The sequence below is a fragment of the Triturus cristatus genome, chromosome 6, assembly GCF_964204655.1.
Source record: "Triturus cristatus chromosome 6, aTriCri1.1, whole genome shotgun sequence".
Classification (NCBI taxonomy): domain Eukaryota; kingdom Metazoa; phylum Chordata; class Amphibia; order Caudata; family Salamandridae; genus Triturus; species Triturus cristatus.
Genome location: NC_140589.1, coordinates 396,989,886 through 397,008,035, shown reverse-complemented (window position 1 = coordinate 397,008,035; position 18,150 = coordinate 396,989,886). Strand labels below are relative to the sequence as shown.

Genomic DNA, 18,150 nt, shown 5'->3' with positions numbered 1-18,150 from the left:
GTTTTTTTTTAGCTCATCGATTCTGTTTCCTAGCTCCCTCTGTCGTTGTGCAGTGTTTTTACCTATATTTGTGCAGATCAGGTATGTAAAATTCTCATGTATAGGTGACCTTCCCTTCAGAGCTCTAGTCAAAATTCATTCCTTTGTTGAATAAGTTAGGAAATTGATAAACCTTTTCGAGGGGTTTCACAGGAATCATTTTGCCTAGATGGATTTCTGTGTATCCTCTGGATATCCTTCTCCAAATCAATGTCTTCCCTATCTTTCAGCAGGCCCTCTTGAAACACCTTAACTACAAACTCCTTCATATTGCTTCCATCCGCCTCATCAGGAACCCTTAAGATTCTCAAATTGTTCCTCCTGGAATGCATCTCCAATCTTTTCACATCATCCATAAATTGTCTATTCGGTCTCTTTAATAACTCTGTTTGTTGCGTGTTTTTCGAAATGTCTATATTTTCCTCTAGCATTTAAGTTCTTTTGGTGAGGGCATTGAGTTTGGTGTCTACAGCCTAGCAAGCTCCTTAAATGTCTTTCTGACTGCTCCGAGGTCTCAAATCTTAACATTCTGTCAATCTTGAGGCTCAAAATTATGTTCCTTAATTTTAAACCAACCTCTCCATGTTGGGGTTGTGGAACTGATTACTATCATCGTTTGACACTTGCTCTGGTTTTAACTCCCCTTTCTGGTGTTCTTCCACCCTCCCCAAGCCGTATCCTCCAGTGCGTTTAGGGTGAAGAGGCACTCAAACTGGTTCCTTAGTGGGATGGGTGGACCTGCTGGTATTGATGTAACTCTACCAACCTTTGACACCCTAAGGACTCGCCGTTCCTGATCTTTCTGCATCTCCTCCCTGTTTGTGTCCATGATCCTGAGAAAGGAGTTTAGTGAGGGTGATTGTTTGCTATGTATGGTGTTATCCCCTTGTCTTTCTTTCCTATTCTTAGTTTTAGTGACAGTATTCTTCTTGGCTGCTTTCGCCAGCAGTATTCTGCTCAGTTGGATACACTCAATTCCATCCCTGTCTTGAGCAACTTCCCCTACAGTCCTTCCCAGAAGTGTTGACCTCAAAGAGCATCTGTTGTGTACCAAGGACTTATTAAGACCTCACTTTCTTCCTGGTACAGCTTGAGGGCCCAATGCGTTACTGATGGCTATGTGCATGCTATGGTCTTTCCCCTCTAGCCCAGATTTGAGGGATGGTCAGTTTTGCCTTTCCTGTGGTTGCGGGACCTGCCATCCTGCGTCAGATCACCCATTGTGGTGTGTTTCCTTAAAGACTTGTTCTACTTATTTCCCCGAAACCTTTTGTGATATCACAGTGGGACATCGTGTCCCTTACTTTCCTGAAGTGTGAGAGTCGGGCAACAAGGGGTGCCCCTGCGCCCAATGAGCCTAAATGTTAATGTGTACATGTACCTAGAGACAATTTATATTTTTTTTGTCCGCAGACACACCAATAGAAATCACAATTGCTGAAACAAGTGCTACAGAACCATTAAATTAACAGACGGGACCCTTGAGACAAAGCACATTCGACCTTAAAGTGATACAAAAATGTCGACCTATAATGCGCTGGGCAAGTTACTTGGGAATTCTCATGTACTTTTTCTGAGCATGGAAGTGAGGCTTAAGATGTCAGAAGCAGTACAGCTTGCTACTAATGGTAAGCATAGGCAAATAAAATGGTGCTTGGATTACACTATTGCTAAAGCACATCTGGAAAATTGTTTACAGCAAGTAGCAATGTGTTATTTTCATGGCATACATATCGAAAGTGGTTAATGGTTTTACACAAATATTTCATAAGAATAGAGAAAATGGATATTAAATGAAGCATGAAGTATTAAACATATTCTCTTTCTCTGGCAATTTAGTTTCACCTGACAGTTCTTACAGGTCAAATGAGTGTACTGAATATTGAGGCGAACTCAACTCTTACATGGAAATTTAACAAGTAACTAGAGCATATAATCAGAACTAAAGCTTATAATCGGACAATCAGTGGCGCTGCTGCAAATAAAAAGTGGTGAGACAGCGTGCAGGGGGGATATTAAAAAAACAAAACAAATAAAAATTACCTGCTGTTGATGCTTCCGCCTGCCTCGGTGCTCCTCTGCTCCCGGCCACCTCTGTGCTCCTCTGCTCCCGCCTGCCTCAGTGCTCTTCTGTTCCTGGCAGTCCATGGGCCACCCAGCACAGGCTCACAGACTCCAAACTCAATCAATATGCTGCTCTCATGCTATTACCAAGCACTAGAGAAGCGTCTGTATTGGCCTGAGCGTCCTGGCTTGACGCTCGCTCAGGGACAGGGAGTCTGTGCCTTTTCTCCACCCGGATGTGCAACACAGCTGAGTATGGACGAAATACAAGTGCGCATGTCAGTTTACCCATCCTAAGACAACAGGTCAAACTGATATGCGTACTTACAAGTGCCCACCACTCCTCCTCCCTGCTGATGTCCATAGGCATAGCGGATGGCCCGGCCCCGCCCGAGACTCCCATTGGTTCACTTATTGATAAATAAAATTATACAATTATTTTATCTTTTTTATTTTTCATCTGCTGGCTATGAGCAGGGGGCGACGCTCCTCTGCCATTACGCAGAAGCTACCACTGCAGACAACTTGTACTTCATCTAATACATGGAGCTGATGACATCATCAACCTTATTCTGTTTCTAAGAGTTAATTCTAGGTAACATTTCAAACATTTGAATTTCTTTGTGAGACCACGCTATATAATTTCTGGCAGATATTTAACCTACGGAAAAAGGAACTTTATTAAAAGTAGTCATTGTCGATATTCAAAGATATTAAAGTTACAGTAAATATTGTTTGAGCCTCAATAGTATGCATACTATACTTTATATGGCCATATTTAAATGAATTGAAAAAGAAAGTAAAGTGGTAAAAGATGGTACAGTAACAAAAAACACCACATAGATATGTTGGACAATTGGGGAGCAATTAAAGGAATGGCATGACGGCAGTAAATAGAATATTCTATTTTGAAACATCAACAAATTAACAAATGGCCAAAAAGATATATGAAAGTCTGCATTTTGTGACCCCAATTGAAAATGGAGAGTTACAAAACAGTAGAGCTCTTCAAACCTCTGTCACATTTTTATATGCCGGAGAAAGATGCTTTATTGACACAAGATGAATCACAGTATTAACAGATTTGTAAATGTTAGAACCTCTATCGCTTCATGTAATGTTTATCTTCCATTCATAATTAGGGAAGGTAAACCACTTTAGAAAAGGTCAGGTTTCCATGCTCGCCAGCAGGTTTTTGGTCACCGTCTGCCATGTGGTTGAATGCAGATGAAGCCACAACTGTTAAAAGATGAAAACGCGGACTGTCCTGTCCACTGTGTCCCCAAAAGCTGAGACTCCCAGTCAAAATTCCAATAGTATATTGGGCAGATTGACATCAAACGTGCCTTGAAGTTGGCCTAGGTTCAACTTTAAATCCAGAAGTCACTTGATATAGATATTCGAAATATCAAAAGGAATAAAGATATAGTGACTGACTCTCAAATCAATATCAGGACCAGAATTTAAATGATAATCAGATGTGATTAGCAGACACGCAAAGTTCCTCAAATCTTTGTGACGTTTGAAAGTTCGGTTCTTGAACTTCTGCGATCTAATTGGATGAGATGGGTACATCGTTTCTGCTCTAATTGCCGGTTGTCCAGTCTTGTCCAGAAAGGAAAACTGTCAGGGCCATGTAGGGGCAAAGACAGGATAACCTATTGTCTGAAAATGGATGTGCTGTCAGTTTCTATCTGCAACAAATATAAGGGCATCTACATGTAGAAAGTGGCTCGGCAGCCTCCTAAATGTAATTATAATATAAAAATAGTTATTGGTAGTGAATACCTTTCTTCTATGTGCATTAGTTAGAAGAACTTCTAGTTGCTGATCGAAATATTACATCCTTTGCACCATATTTAAAGACCGGGACTGGTGCCCAGGGAGTGCCAGAAGGGTATGAGCTGTGGGATAGGGGTTGCTGCTTTGGTCAGGCGCTACAACTAGAGCAGAGGACTGGCAAGGAACAGCCGTAATGGCTCTCTTCAGGTGCAATTTCCTTACTGCGAAGTGTATGGTGGAGTCTTCAAAGACTTTTTGGGTACCCAGCACCGCACCATGCTAGGGACTTACGCTTTTAACCCCCCTACGCCTAAATCAAAGGCCCTTTATTTTCTTTGTTCACTCTTGAGTCAGTTTGGTTAGCTCACAGGCCTGCAATTGCCTCTCAAGTTGGCTAAAAAAACAGTAGCACGTTTGCATCTTTTAAATCAAACTGTACCGCATTGCTTGTGAAGATTTTTTTTTTTTACATGAATATAGGTATTTTCCGTCCCATAGGAGTGGTGGGATATCCTCAACCTGCTCCTCCAAAGACAAGGTTTGTCACCCAAACCAGCTAGCTGTAACATTTTGTAATGGTTTATGGTGCTGCTGTGAGTCAGTCCGATTACAAAGGCTCAATCTGGATTTTCGGTTCTCAAATATCAGTTTCCTGCAAGATTTGTGAATCTCTTCCAAAAAGGATTTGGATTATCATTCAAATTCCTATATATCAACTAATTTAATAACTAAGCTTTCAACAGAGAGGCAATTTATTTGACTATTTCAAAAACTACTGTTCGGATTAACAGCAGACCACTGCAGGAATTCATCTTTGACTGGGCCTTGCCCCGTCTGTCTGTTAGATTTGATGTCATTCTGTGTAGTTATTTTGCTGTCCCCTCGAGCCAATATTCATTTAGAATTTTTGCATCGGAAATACAGCTTTGAGGGCCTTAGTATAGCTGACTTATCTTCCAAAGGTCCGCATAAGTTTTAAGTATTTTTTGGGAAATTTAGATGCAGGTTCGTGGAGCCAAATTATCTAGTGATCAAAAAATCCCTTTCCTTTTGTTCGGAGCAGCAGAACCATAACTACAAAGTTTCTGTCATTGACTAATACATGTGCTGATCCTATCAAAACAAACCGGTTAAGACTTAGTTGGTTAGTATACATAAAGCAGAGAGTGTGCAGTACATTGGAGTGTAATGCAGTTGAAAACACGTTCACAAAGTATACGAAGTTGTAAATATTTCCTTCTTCCCAAAAGGTTTGGAATAGTGAAAGATGGCTTCAGGTTGTAGTGTTGACATTAGAGTTCGGGTTTCTCCATTATATGTATTATAACTAAAGTGCATTATTTGTGATGAGGTTTTTATTCTACCACATATGTATGCTTTTTCCTATTGTATATTCGTGCACAATACTAGCATTTTTTTCTCCAATTATTAGTTATGGCATAGTCCCTTCCAATCACAATATAACAACATAAAATAGTACAAAAAAAATGGTGAAGGCTTTGGGACAGCTCCTTTCAGCTGTTGCTCATTTGGAGTGTATTTACTGTTGGACCAGCCCACAAAAAGTACACATAAAATGGGGTAGTGGGTCGGCCCTCTTAAGCCGTCTTGGTTGCTAGTGTGATTTTCCCTTTGACCCTGCTCGCATGACAGCCATTCTGTGTTTGCTATGCTACTGATGCCATTTCACCTTTCTCTTGTCTTATTTCACATGGTCTCTCCCTGAGAGGCAATGAGCCTGTCTGTGGTCTCAACACATTGCCCTACAGAGCTGCTATAAGTGCAGGGCAGACACACTGCCATAGTCCTCGCACATACAGGCAGCCTACTAACAGTTGTGTTCCATGGCACCCACATGCTACAACCTCTACATGTTGTGTGCGATTGGAGAAGCTCTAGTATTTACGGAGGTGGCCCAACACTGTGCTTTTGTTTCCATCAGGGCTGCATTTTAGTGATTCATATGCTTCTTGAATGGCTGCTTCTCCTATTTACCATTCATGCATGGATGGTCCTTGTGCGGGTGCGTGGTAGCAATGAACTCCTTTACTGATGAGTAATGAAGCATAGCCCTGGTACTTAAGTCAATGGCTTATGCGCTCCATTATGTGGCTGTATGTCTTCACTCAGATTTCTCCAAGTGCCTCCCAGTGGTGTACTGCTCCTTTAGTATTCATGTGTCTCTCTGGCTCTCCAGTATCTATGGCACAGGGAGAGCCATTAACAACTGTTGGTTCACACCTCGGTACGTTTTGTCTGTGTTCCTCTTTTATCTTGTGTGCTACTTTCTTATAGTGTGGGTGGGAATAACTGCTGCTGTAGTACATAAGTAATGGGTGACAATTATTCCCCCTTCCTTTCTTTTATCCTTGGAGCTCGCAACAATTGGTCCATGCTGTATGGTTGCCGGAAAATTCTGCATACGAGTGCCAATCAGAAATAATAACAAAAGACAGCAAGTAGTGCGGCAAAGCTCTTGGACCTGTGTCGAGCTGTGCACTTTGGCCCATTAAAAAAAAACAGATTATAGCCCTCCGTCTTAAAAATCTACAAAGCTTGTCACTAAATAAAAAAAAAACTCCATCATTGTTAAAATATTGTATTACCCTGAAACATGTAAAAATGCATCTGTTGGTACAATTCTATTGGGCCACAGCCCATATGCCGATGACGTTGTGCCCTTAGAACAAGGCAGATCCTCCCCGATAGCATATTATTCATACATAGATATCATGCTCTATTGAACTTTTTCTGAACCCACATTAGAAATGCTCAGGATCAAATAGCATTGCTGGAAAGCCTTGGAAACCATTATTAGAAATTTGATTAGTGGTACATTTAACACTGATGGGTTGTCACAAAATGTCAAAATGGTTTGCAGACTAACCCTGGGCGGTGAACTCCGCTCGCGGAGTTTCCCGAAAAACTCTGCTTCGCGGAGTTTTTTCCTCGCTCGCGTTCACCAATGTCAAGTTGGCGAGCGAGGAAAATCCACCTCCGGGGAGATTTTTCCTTGTTCGCGATCGCCAACATCTAGTTGGCGAGCTTGGAATATAAACCTCCCGGCGAGATTTCTTAACGCGGGGGGAGAGGAGGGGGGGCATGTTTCTTATTGCGAGTGGTCCCGTATGCTCGTGACCGCTCGTGTTGAGAAAGCTGCCGCTCGAGTAAAAATCTACTCTAGCGGCAGAAAAGGTAAGCTTGTGCTGTGCGTGGTGCTGTTCTCAATAATTGCACAGTGCGGACAAGCATCCGGCACTGTACAATCACAGCGAACGGCATTTTTCTACAGTACTCCGCAGCTTGCAGAACCCTGGGTAGTGCAACAGTTTTTTCTGCACTTCCCGTAGCTCCGCGTAGTGCAACACCGCGAACTCCGCCCAGGGTTATTGCAGATCAGAGTTTTTAAGCCTTGATGCCCAATCTGTATGTCTAAGTCCGCTCTCCTGTGGTAGGTATCTTCTATGAAGGAAGTCTGTCATGGGACAGCCATGGATATGGGAGAATGTTTTTCTATGTAAATAGTTATTGGCTGGGACCACAAGCATTTCAGAAAGGATCATCTGAAAACACGCATATTTTCTATCTTTGTATAGAAAGCAATGCATTATGATTTGCCTGCAAGTGACAGCTGTTAATGGAGAGTAGAAACGGTGCAGGCAGTGGGTGAAACACAAAGTGAACTTTTCATTCGTTTTTAATAACCGCTCAGCTGAATTGCAGGCAGAGCTGAGACGTGGACACCTACATAGTGAGTCTTGATAGAGAAGCCCCAAGTCAAAAATCACCCAGTTGCTCTTTAACTGAATGCACCAAACACATCCGCACACTAATTAAAAGGGTCTCAGGCAAGGAGTGTACAGGTGCAAATATGCTGGGATCAGCACTCTGAATGGCTGCTGAGAAATCTGCAAGTGGCAGCTGTTGCAGGGAGACGAAAACTCACAAAGCAGTAGGGGTCATATTTATGGCAAAGTGGCGCAGGAAGTCACCTTTGCTGCACTGGGTCACTGGGAAAGGCATAGCGCATTCCTGTCCTTTCCATCCTACACTGGTGCACAATGGGATGGGCTGCCCAGCGCCAATGCATGCGCGCTTGCACCATTGTGTGAGGGTGCCCACGCTGCATGCAGGATTTATTTTGTGCAGGAAGGGGCACAAAAACAATTTTTAAAGGCATATTCCTCTTTCTAGGTGTGCTGCATAATATATTAACTGCAAACATTATTTCATTCTCTACGGCAGTAGCCTAATAAATAATAGTCTGATTTTACACTAATGTTTGCTGCCAATTTTGCCTCCTTTCCCACAAACAATTGAAAGTATTTCAGCAGACTTTCCGATATTTTTTCAGATACCAGGCTTGTTTTACTCTTTGATTACTTTTTGGATTTACAAGGCATTTCACCATTTTCACGCTACTGTTGTAGATTACTTTATGTAATTTGTAATTTTTCACTTACAAAACATGGCTAGAATTGTCATAGGCTCCTGAAAATATTCTAGTTTCTTCTCCCATGAGGATTTTCATTTAAATTATGCCCTAGGTAGAATTGGTCGATAATTTTGTAATCCAGTTGTGACTTGGTGTACCATATTTAGGTCACTCAGGAGTTGACTAGCACTGTTCTGCTTTCTCTATTTAATATTGAATGTTTCAGAATGGCCACCAAAGTATTATAGGTAGTAACTTCCACTTTTTCAAGAGTCAATTCATCCCCTTGCTTGGTCAAAAATGAATGTCTTTTTCATATAAAATCAAGACATGCTACCTGAAAGACTCCCTGGCCTCTACTGCCAATTGAATGCAGATGATGTCCTCGGATTGAGCTATTTGTATTTCTTGTCCTTTAGAACTAACATCTATTTCCTGTTCCTTAGAACCAACGTAAAACCCAAAGAGGAAGTGAAGCCTGAAAAGAAAGCTGGATTCTGGGACACTTTAGCAATAAAACCAACCAATCAAGCTAAGAAGCCAGATGAGATTGAAGGGTGGGAACCCCCACAGATCACTGTTGAAGACCCTCCATGTGATGGAGAAAATCCATTGGAAGACCCTTCTTCCTGGCCTGGTTGGGAAGATGAGACCAAAGGCTCCACCAAGTACACAAACTTGACCAGCTCTGGAAACAGCTCCAAGTGGAGCATCAAATCTGCTGGAAAGCTTGTTAGTATTAGAAGGCGAAGTAAAGGTAATCTTACAGAGAACTGGGAAGAGCTTGAGTGACAATGGTAATGTTAAATGCCTAAGCCACCTACTTGGAAGACAAAAAACAGGGTCCTTGAGTCGCACGTTAAAACCAAAATCAGTTCTGCTCAGTATTCTACCTGTGTACTTAGGTTTTATCAGAATTCTTTAAAACAAATAAAGAAAAACAAAATGTTTGCACTTTTATTCTGTTTTTCTCTGCAGGATATACATCGTTGATAATATTATTCTCTGCAATACCTGTAAAAAGAAAAGTAGGAAACCTATTGTGTGCCTATATTTCACATTCAATATTTTATATGTATTTGATTATTGGTTTTACCAAAAACTGTAATTCCGTGGTGAATGTATACACTGGTTGTACATTAGACTGCCTTATACTGTGACATAAAGTGACCAGTAAAGGTTTACGCCTTGCACATTATACTGTTAAGTGCCTGTATTTCACCCTGATAATGTATTTGTGATGCACAGTTTAATTTATTGCTAAGTTAACTTTCATGATGTTTTAAAATTAATTTCAAAGGTGGAGTTTTTTTTTTAGTTCATACAAACTTGTTGAAAGCATGAACAGTGTTGGAAAACAGGATGACAACAAATGCGGAAATATTAAATGGGAGCTTTTACATAAAGGTCCTCGGGTATGAAAAAAAAAGTTTCCATTGTTAAGTTCATTATAATTGTTACTTCATACTACTTGTTTAATACTGCATTCTGAAGAAGCAATGGCATTGCTTTGAAATGAGCGTTTGACATTCCGATTGGGCAGCCCTATCCTACAGTACATTAACTCTGTGGTATGTGCATTCAGTGCTGAACATGGGCTGAAGATATGTATGTATATATATCTTCCTTTTATAAGGACAGGGAAGCTTTGATAAGGTGGAACATCATTTAGAAAGAGGGTTTTCGAAAAGTCTCTGTGAAAGTGGACGGTGGCAGTACCTGCACTGTGGTGTGGGGTTATGTTCCTCCTTAGACTTGAATGTAGCATAGTAGCAGCCAATGTGAAAGTGATACTTATTTGAGATATTATAAAAAAAAATACTGTTACAAAAAACAAAACAGTGCTGCTATTGTGTAGGTTGAGCCTCTAGCCATTCTCTTTACTTGTTATTTTAGTGGCTTATCAAGTGCTTTCTTATTTTTGTCTAGCATTTTAGCACAATACCTGTATACCTTTTGCTTTAGTATTTCAAGTAGGTATTTTTATTTCGAATGCAACTTTTTTGGTCTACTTTGGCTTACCAATTCTCCCATCATATCAGCAGAATGCCATCACTGATGTGGCCTCTCAGACACTTGTTGGTGGGGGTTAGTGACTCAAAGCAGCAGTATGGTTTAGAACCATTTGAACTATTCATTTTCAAGTTAAATAATACCAAATTCTAGAAAAAAAGCTCGGCGCTTACTTGAAAGACCATAGCAAAGGTATACACTACATAGCCTCTCAGAAATGTTGCGATAAAAAAAGACATAAAGAAACTCTTTTCTGCAGGGTATGCCCCCTCTTCAATAATGGCAGTGCAGGGGGGATCTATGTTGTCTTCCAGGTTGTATGTAAATACCTTTACAGGTTAAGGATTTAATGCAGATATTTTCTGTAACGGACATTAGCTATCAGGAAATGGTTAAACACTGTGGTTCCCTTCGCTTAATTTTGCTGTAGAAGCATAATGATTTTTTTTTCATTTAGCACTATAAATAACTTAATGACAAGGTCAGACACAAGAAAATGTATTATGTGAGCTTTTGAATACTTCGTATGACAATTTTACATACATTTTTTTATGTTTCACAGAATACAGAACGTACATTCTGGTTTTACAGCCAGATTTAGATTTGCCTTGAAAGTGTGTCATTATTGACTTTACTGAAGTGGAATACTTCAGCTGGCTAGTTAAACACATGTAAAAGCTTCATTTGCCTCGGATGTTTTAAGTCAGCTGAGCTCAAATATCTGGTAGTATACTCGCATTTTAATAAAGAATTAATTTCAACGAAGTCTGATTGCCTTTTGTAGTTCTGGTAGTGGTTAATCCTGAAAATGTGTATTCGTATTTTACCGGAAGAATACATTCCATATTGTTTTTTCAGAGAGCGAATGGGGTGACACACAAAACATATTTTAAGCAATAAAATATGGTACAATGGAACCTCATCATACATTTAGCTTTCTGGATGACGTTTAGAGCATAAGAATTGCGGCTGAGTATATGATATTCAGTTTGTGTTAAATTAACTTGCACAACTCCCAGGTCACTTTGGATCAAAATGCCACGGCAGTATCGGCGGAATTAATTTAACAGGTTTGAAAGGGAGGATAGCATCCGACGTCCTATGACATGTTGCTAAGTGTGTGTGTGTGTGTGTGTGTGTGTGTGTGTGTGTGTGTGTGTGTATATATAAATACTCACTAAAAAAACAGATTATAGAGACGTTATAATTAGGAATTAGCATTTTAAAAAAACCTTAGAAGTTCACTAAAAAAAAAAGGGTTACAAGTATGGTATAGTTAGGGCCAGATTTTACCCATAAAAAAACTAAGAAATTCAGCCATTATAGTTACCTGGGTTAACTATAACTAGCTCGCCTGCAATGCACTGCTTATGACATCACATATTACATCACTCATGACATGGTCAGTGACATCACTCATGACATCTCAAATTACATCAGTGATATCATCCAGCGACTGTGAGTGTTTTTATAAAGCTTATGAGTGTTAACTATGTATACCAAGGTGTACTGGTGAATTAGTGGGTGCATGAGTGACTGTATGGATGACTCAGTGGGTGTGTGACTGTATAAATGAGTGATTAGGTGTCTCAGTAAATGTATGGGTGAGTGACTGGTTGTGTGAATGTGTATATCTGTCGATGTCGAAGTGGGTGTATGAGTGCATTAATGGGTACGTGAAAGCCTATATGGGTGATTGGTTGACTACCTCTATGGTTGTCTGTGTGTGTGGGTGAGGAGGTGTGTGTGACTGGCTGTATGGATGAGTGAGTGAGTCAGTGCCTGTATGGGGTAGTGAGTGTGTGTGAGAAGCTGTATGGGTGAGTGTCTGTATAGTTGTGTCTGTGATTGAGTGCTTGTGTCAGTATGGTTGAGTAACTGGGTATGTGAAAGGCAGTATAGGTGAGTGACTGAGTATGTGAGTGAATGTGAGAGCGGCTATATGGATGAGTGCGTACTTCTGTCTGTGACTTTATAGGTGAGTGACTATGGGTTACTATTTGTATGAGTAAGTAAGTGGGTGTGTTTGTGTGTGTCTAAGTGTTGGGGTGAGTAATTGGCAGTGTGATTGACTGTATGGGTGAGTGTCTAGGTGTGTGAGTACTTCTATGGGTGAATCATTCAGTGTGAGTATTTGTATGGATGGATATGTCAATGGCTGTATTAGTGAGTGGTTGTATGGGTGAGCGAGTGGATGTGTGTATAGCTCTATGAATCAATGAATGGGTGTGTAAGTACTGGTATGTCTCTGTGAAGGGGTATGTGAATGGTTGTGTGGGAGTGGCTGTGGGTGTATAAAAGATTCTATTGAGGTGTGAGTGGGTGCGTCAGATGTGGATGATGTCATCAGTGATGTCATCAGTGATCTCACTGACCACTTCAGTGGTCATTTGAGATGTCATCAGAGATGTCACTGACCATGTCATGAGTGATGTAATATGTGAGGTCATAAGCAGTGAATTGTGGGGGCACGAGTTATAGTTAACTCGGATAACTATAACGGCTGAATTTCTCTGGTTTTGTAAGAGTAACATCTGACCCTAACTACAATGCCCCGTAACCTCTTTTTAGGTCTCACCTAATCAGTGCGCAAGAGCTGCTTAGGAGTGACCTCTTGAAATCGGTCAGCACTTTTTGGAAAACTAGTGCATGTACTGCACTGTTTCCAGTGAGCGCTCGTTCATATACGGCATCCACCTTGCGGGAGCGAGCAGCTTCGCCTTCTGTTTCCAATTATCGTGCCTGCGCCGCGCTTGCTAATTGGAAACAGATGGCGTTGCAAGGGTGATGCTGTACATGCACGAGTGCTCACTTTTTTGCCGTCTCTTTTCTAAGTCCTGCTAATGGCTCCTCCTCTGTCGCCTCCCCTGTTCTCACTCCTGTGCTTTCAGCTTCCCAGTCTTCTTGAGTCAGCTTTCTGTGGAAACTTTCAAAATCTTGCCATACCTACCAAGTAATAAATATGTTGTTGTAACATAACTGGTGCACAGTTGCTGAAAACACCGTGGAACGGCTCTAGGGCACGCTCTGCTTTAGCGCTGAAGTCAGTGACTGTGCCCCAGCCCTACCCTCTACTGGCTTTTCTTGCGCACTGTGTTGTTGCGGGCAACTTTATAAATCTTGCCGTACCTACCAAGTAATAAATATGTTGTTGTAACATAACTGGTGCTCATGTAAAGCATTCCCAAACGTTTATGTAGTGCTTCAATTTATACAGCTGCTTTTATTTTTACAATTTGAAGCCCTCCTCATGGGGAAGTTTGCCATACATATTTGTGTCCCTCTGGTGCATAGTTGCTGAAAACACTGTGGAATGGCTCCAGGGCGCGCTCTGTTTTAGTGCTGAAGTCAGTGACTGTGCCCCAGCCCTACCCTCTACAGGCTTTTCTCGTGCACTGTGCTGTTACTCAGCTGTTTGTTGTTGCGGACACACAGCTTAAAAACATTGCAAAAGCCAATCGCTGTGGACAAAAACTTAAAAAAGGTCCCAAAGGCGAGACCTATTGGCTATGCCTATGATTGTTTTTTGTTGTGAATTTATGTTTTTTTTAATTCTATTTACTAACTAGAACACCCTTGTAACCTTTGATTTTTTTCAGTGAATTTCTAAGGTTTTTTAAATGCTAATTCCTATCTAGAACGTCAACGTATCCCATCAAATGTAGTTGATGTTGAGATATATTATCTACTGGCGGTCGCCAGTAGATAGTTATAGTTAGGACTGAGTTCCCATAGGAAATCTGAAAAAAAAATTTTGAATAACTTTGGCGCCGGTTGACTTATCTTCGTGAAATTTTCGAAACTGATGGGGCGCTCCGCTCAGCTCCTACACTGAAAGTCTCGGGGTGATTCGTCAAGCGGGGGCTGAGTAAAAAGGGGGGTCCCAAAACGCGTTTTCCCCATGCATTTTCCCATAGGACCTTTAGTCGAAGGTACAGCCCGAACGGTTGAACAGAATTACTTGAAATTTGGAAAAGAGGTAGTCCTCAGGTCAGGCATGTGCCTTTTGCATATATGGTGTCAATCTGTTCAGTAGTTCCTGAGAAAATCAAAAGTAAAATCACATATATATCTGGGCGGAGCCTAACCACACATCTCATCGTGAGATCTGATTGGCTGTCAGCACTTCATCCAAGAAGTGTTGGCAGCCATCTTGGGACCAATATACATGATAGCACCTCATTAAAAAGCATTGCAGTTAATAGAAGGTTTTAAGACTTAAGTTACATTATAAATCATTTGTTGATGGTACCATACTCATTTTAGGAATTGTGGTGTGTTCTAAGGTGATTTTACCATGTGAAAATGCCTTCTGCTGTGATATCATGAATCATGTTTGAGAGAACTATTTTCTCATGCTTTTCCCACAGAGGTTTGGAAGGTGATCTATAAGCTAAACTGAGAGCATATTTTCTGTAAATTCACATTATCTTTCTCAGTCATGCGAGAATGAAGGCTGACGTTCTCAGTAAAACATGTACATCCAACAAGGGCAGAGACTGTCAGTTGATTCCTTTGTGTTCTACTGCAGCTTCCCAGAGTGTTCTAAAGAACAACTTGAGCGCTAACAGTCCTACTTATGACAAACGTATGGCACACCTGAAGCCATCTTGATTGGAATAAAGTGGTAACACTTAAAACATTTAATTTAAACAGGAACAAAATGAGGGGGTTCATTTTGCCATAGAAAGTATGATTAGTGCTGCAGAAAGAAATTAGGGCACATTTTGACTTTTCAAATCCTCTTCTATTTCATAAAAAAATTCTGACATGCAGACTGAAACATGCACTTTGAATACCAGCAGCAGACTTCCCTGGTGAGCAGTAGCTTTACCACAGTGATCTAATGAACAACTAAAGTGCTAACATTCAGAATTTATGGCAAATGTGTGTCACATCTGAATGCCTTCTTGATGGAACCAAAGTAAAAAACAAAGTATTTTCTACTGAGGAGACTGCAGTAAATGAGGAAATTAGGAAACTTCATAACAAATAAGTCTCCCAAGATGGCCACCAGAGACAAAAGAGCCCAAATGTAGCCCAAATATCACCCAGATGTAGCCCACATGTAGCCCAATGACAGAAGTGTGCAAAACACTTATTTTTTTGTGTATTTTCAGTTTTATATAGTGCAGACTTGTCAGGTATTGGAGTGCTTTACATGAGCATTGGTTACATCACACAAGATCAAATTCATTTTGGTTGTAGACATGGGGAGATTTAGTGATTTGACCACAATCACAGAATGTTGAGCTGAAGCAGAAACTCCAACCTGGTTCCTCAGTTGCAAAGTCTGCAGCTCTGGAAGTAACACCACATCCTCTCCCCTAGGTGCAACATTTAATCAAGTGATCAACGGGATAAAAAAACATAAAAATTACAAATAATTTAAAAGTTCTTTGTCGCTATTTGAAAACTCAGAAAATGTGTCCTCATTTTAGTTTTTTAGAGCACTAACCATAATTTTGATGCAAATAAGACCCTCTCATATATGTAATTCCTAAAGGAAATACTCTAGGTATTACAGTTTTGATTACATCAAGATGACGTCAGGCGTTCCAAACTTTTGTAATAAATATAGAATGTTAGCAATCTAGTTGTTCATTGGGATACTGTTGAGAGGCAGAGGCCAGGGGCACGGACTCTGAAAATTGAAGGCAGGTAGGAGAGTGCAGAGGCAACAATTTGACCACACTGGGCAGGCAGGAAGGGCAGTGGCAGCACAACAGACTATGGAGGGCAGTGGAAAGGGGGGCAGGGGCAACAAACCAACAATACAGGACTGGCAAGAGAGGCTGTGGCAATATAATAGACCATTGTGGGCAGAAGGAAGAGGCAGTGGTAGTACAACCATACATGCCAACAGACCCGTTTCAGCCAGGAAACGTCCAATGTTTTTAAGCTCAAATGGGCTTTATTTGATCTGTCTCCTGTCTACAATCTCCTCTTTTTCAATGTAACTCAAAGGGGAAAATAAATACCACAGTTTTTTTCAAAATCTCCCTCTTACCAAGTTCAAAATGTTCGCAAGTATGGTACATTGGATCACGGTAGGCAGGAGGAATTGGGGTAGGGACATGGACTCGGATAACAGAGGACAGGAGGGACATGGAGAGGTGCACCAAACTGACCCTACAGGGCAGGCATCAGGGTTTGCAGCAGCACAATACACCACACAGCGCATGTGGGACGGGAGTGCAGCACAACAATCCATAGAAAGCAATAGGGAGGGGACAGGACCATGCACATGGACAACAGAGAACAGAGGGGAAAGAGGCAATGGTAGCTAGCTGACCATAATGGACAGACAGGAGAGAAAGCTGCAGCATAACAGACCATAAAGGGCAGGAGGGACGGATCAGGGGCATTACAATAGAACAGACCAGCCAGGAGGGAGGGAATAGGTGTCTGCACATGGAAACAGAGGGCTGGGGGCAAGGGGGCAGGGCAGGAGCAGCAACATGTCCATGGAGGTCAGGCAGGATGGGCACTAGAAACAAGACACACCTTGGAGAGCAACAATGAGACTATGATGACATACACACAGACCATGGAGGGGAGGTGGAAGGGGGTCAGGGGCAGCTAGCTGACCACACAGGGAAGGTGGGAGGGGCCATGGCAGCACAGAAGACCATGCATGGCAAGCTGGAGGGTAAGTGGCAGCACAATTGCTATGATGGGCAAGAAGGAGGGTGCAGGGGCATGCACAAAGGACCATGGAGGATAGAAGGGAGGGTCAGGACCTGGGCACAGACAAGAGAGTTCAGGGGAAGGGGCCTCACAACAGACCGCGCGGGGCAGGCAGGAGGAGCAGTTGCAACACAACAGACCAGGGAGGGCAGAAGGGTGTGGCAGTAAAATGGACCATGGAGGACAGGATGAAGGGGATAGGTGCATGGCATGTGGACAGGCAGGGTGGAGGTGGCAGGTACAGGTTACAGTCATCTGACAATGCTAGGCAGGTGGGAGGGGAGTGGCAGCTCAACAGAACACTCAGAGTAGATAGGAGTGGCAGGTCTATGGAACATGGTGGGCAAAAAGGATGGAGCAGGGGAAAGGACAATAGGGGCAGCAAGCTAAGCACAGAGGCTAAGTAGGAGGTCAATGATGGGCCATAGAATTGGGCAATGGAGGGCAGGAGGAGTGGACTGGTACATCATGCTATATGGAGGGCAGTGGCAGCACATCAGACCATGCATGGCTGGAGGGAAAAGGCCAGTCCATGGATACAGACAACAGAGGATAGGGAGGAGGTGGATGGGGAAGCAAGCTAACTGTTCAGAGAAGGTGGGTATTAGGAACTTTATTGTTTTTAAAATGTGTGTCTGTGCGAACTACTTAAAATATGAACAAGTATGCAGCATATTCTCACTTTTATTCAGGAAGAAGAGGACGTTTGTGACTGTGACTCCGGGCTCACTTGGCAGAAACACCCCCTGACCCTCCACCCCCCATTGCAAAATGTAATGCCCGTGAAAAGGGTAGGTGGACGCAGTGTTATATAGAACATAGCCCTGAGAGCACGATTGAAAATGAAAACTAGATATAGTATATGGTATAAACTATGCACCAAAAAGTGTGATATAAGATGAACCGGGGCGTGAAATATAATATGCAATACATTGTGACTCTAAAGTGAGGTTCGTCTCCTTTCCAGAGAGTAAAATAAAAAGTATTGCACATCCGGCGGTGGATGTGTGTTTTATTAACCGTGAGGGGGGTTTCTTGCATAGTTTGGTAGAATTTTTGTCGAATCCCCTTTGAATGGCTTGGTGTGCGTGTATATGAAATGTGCCCGTCAATAGCTACCCATGTTT

At 41.9% G+C, this 18,150-nt stretch overlaps 1 protein-coding gene across 1 annotated transcript in view; it reads left to right on the top strand.

Moving 5' to 3' along the window:
* TDRP (testis development related protein) overlaps positions 1-11,094 on the top strand; it is a 374,369-nt gene extending 363,275 nt beyond the window's left edge. The window contains exon 5 of the mRNA XM_085610804.1: positions 8,767-11,094. Coding sequence (XP_085466930.1) covers positions 8,767-9,112 — 346 coding nt within the window. The 3' untranslated portion in view covers positions 9,113-11,094. The remainder of the gene's footprint in view (positions 1-8,766) is intronic.
* Positions 11,095-18,150: the final 7,056 nt, after the last annotated feature.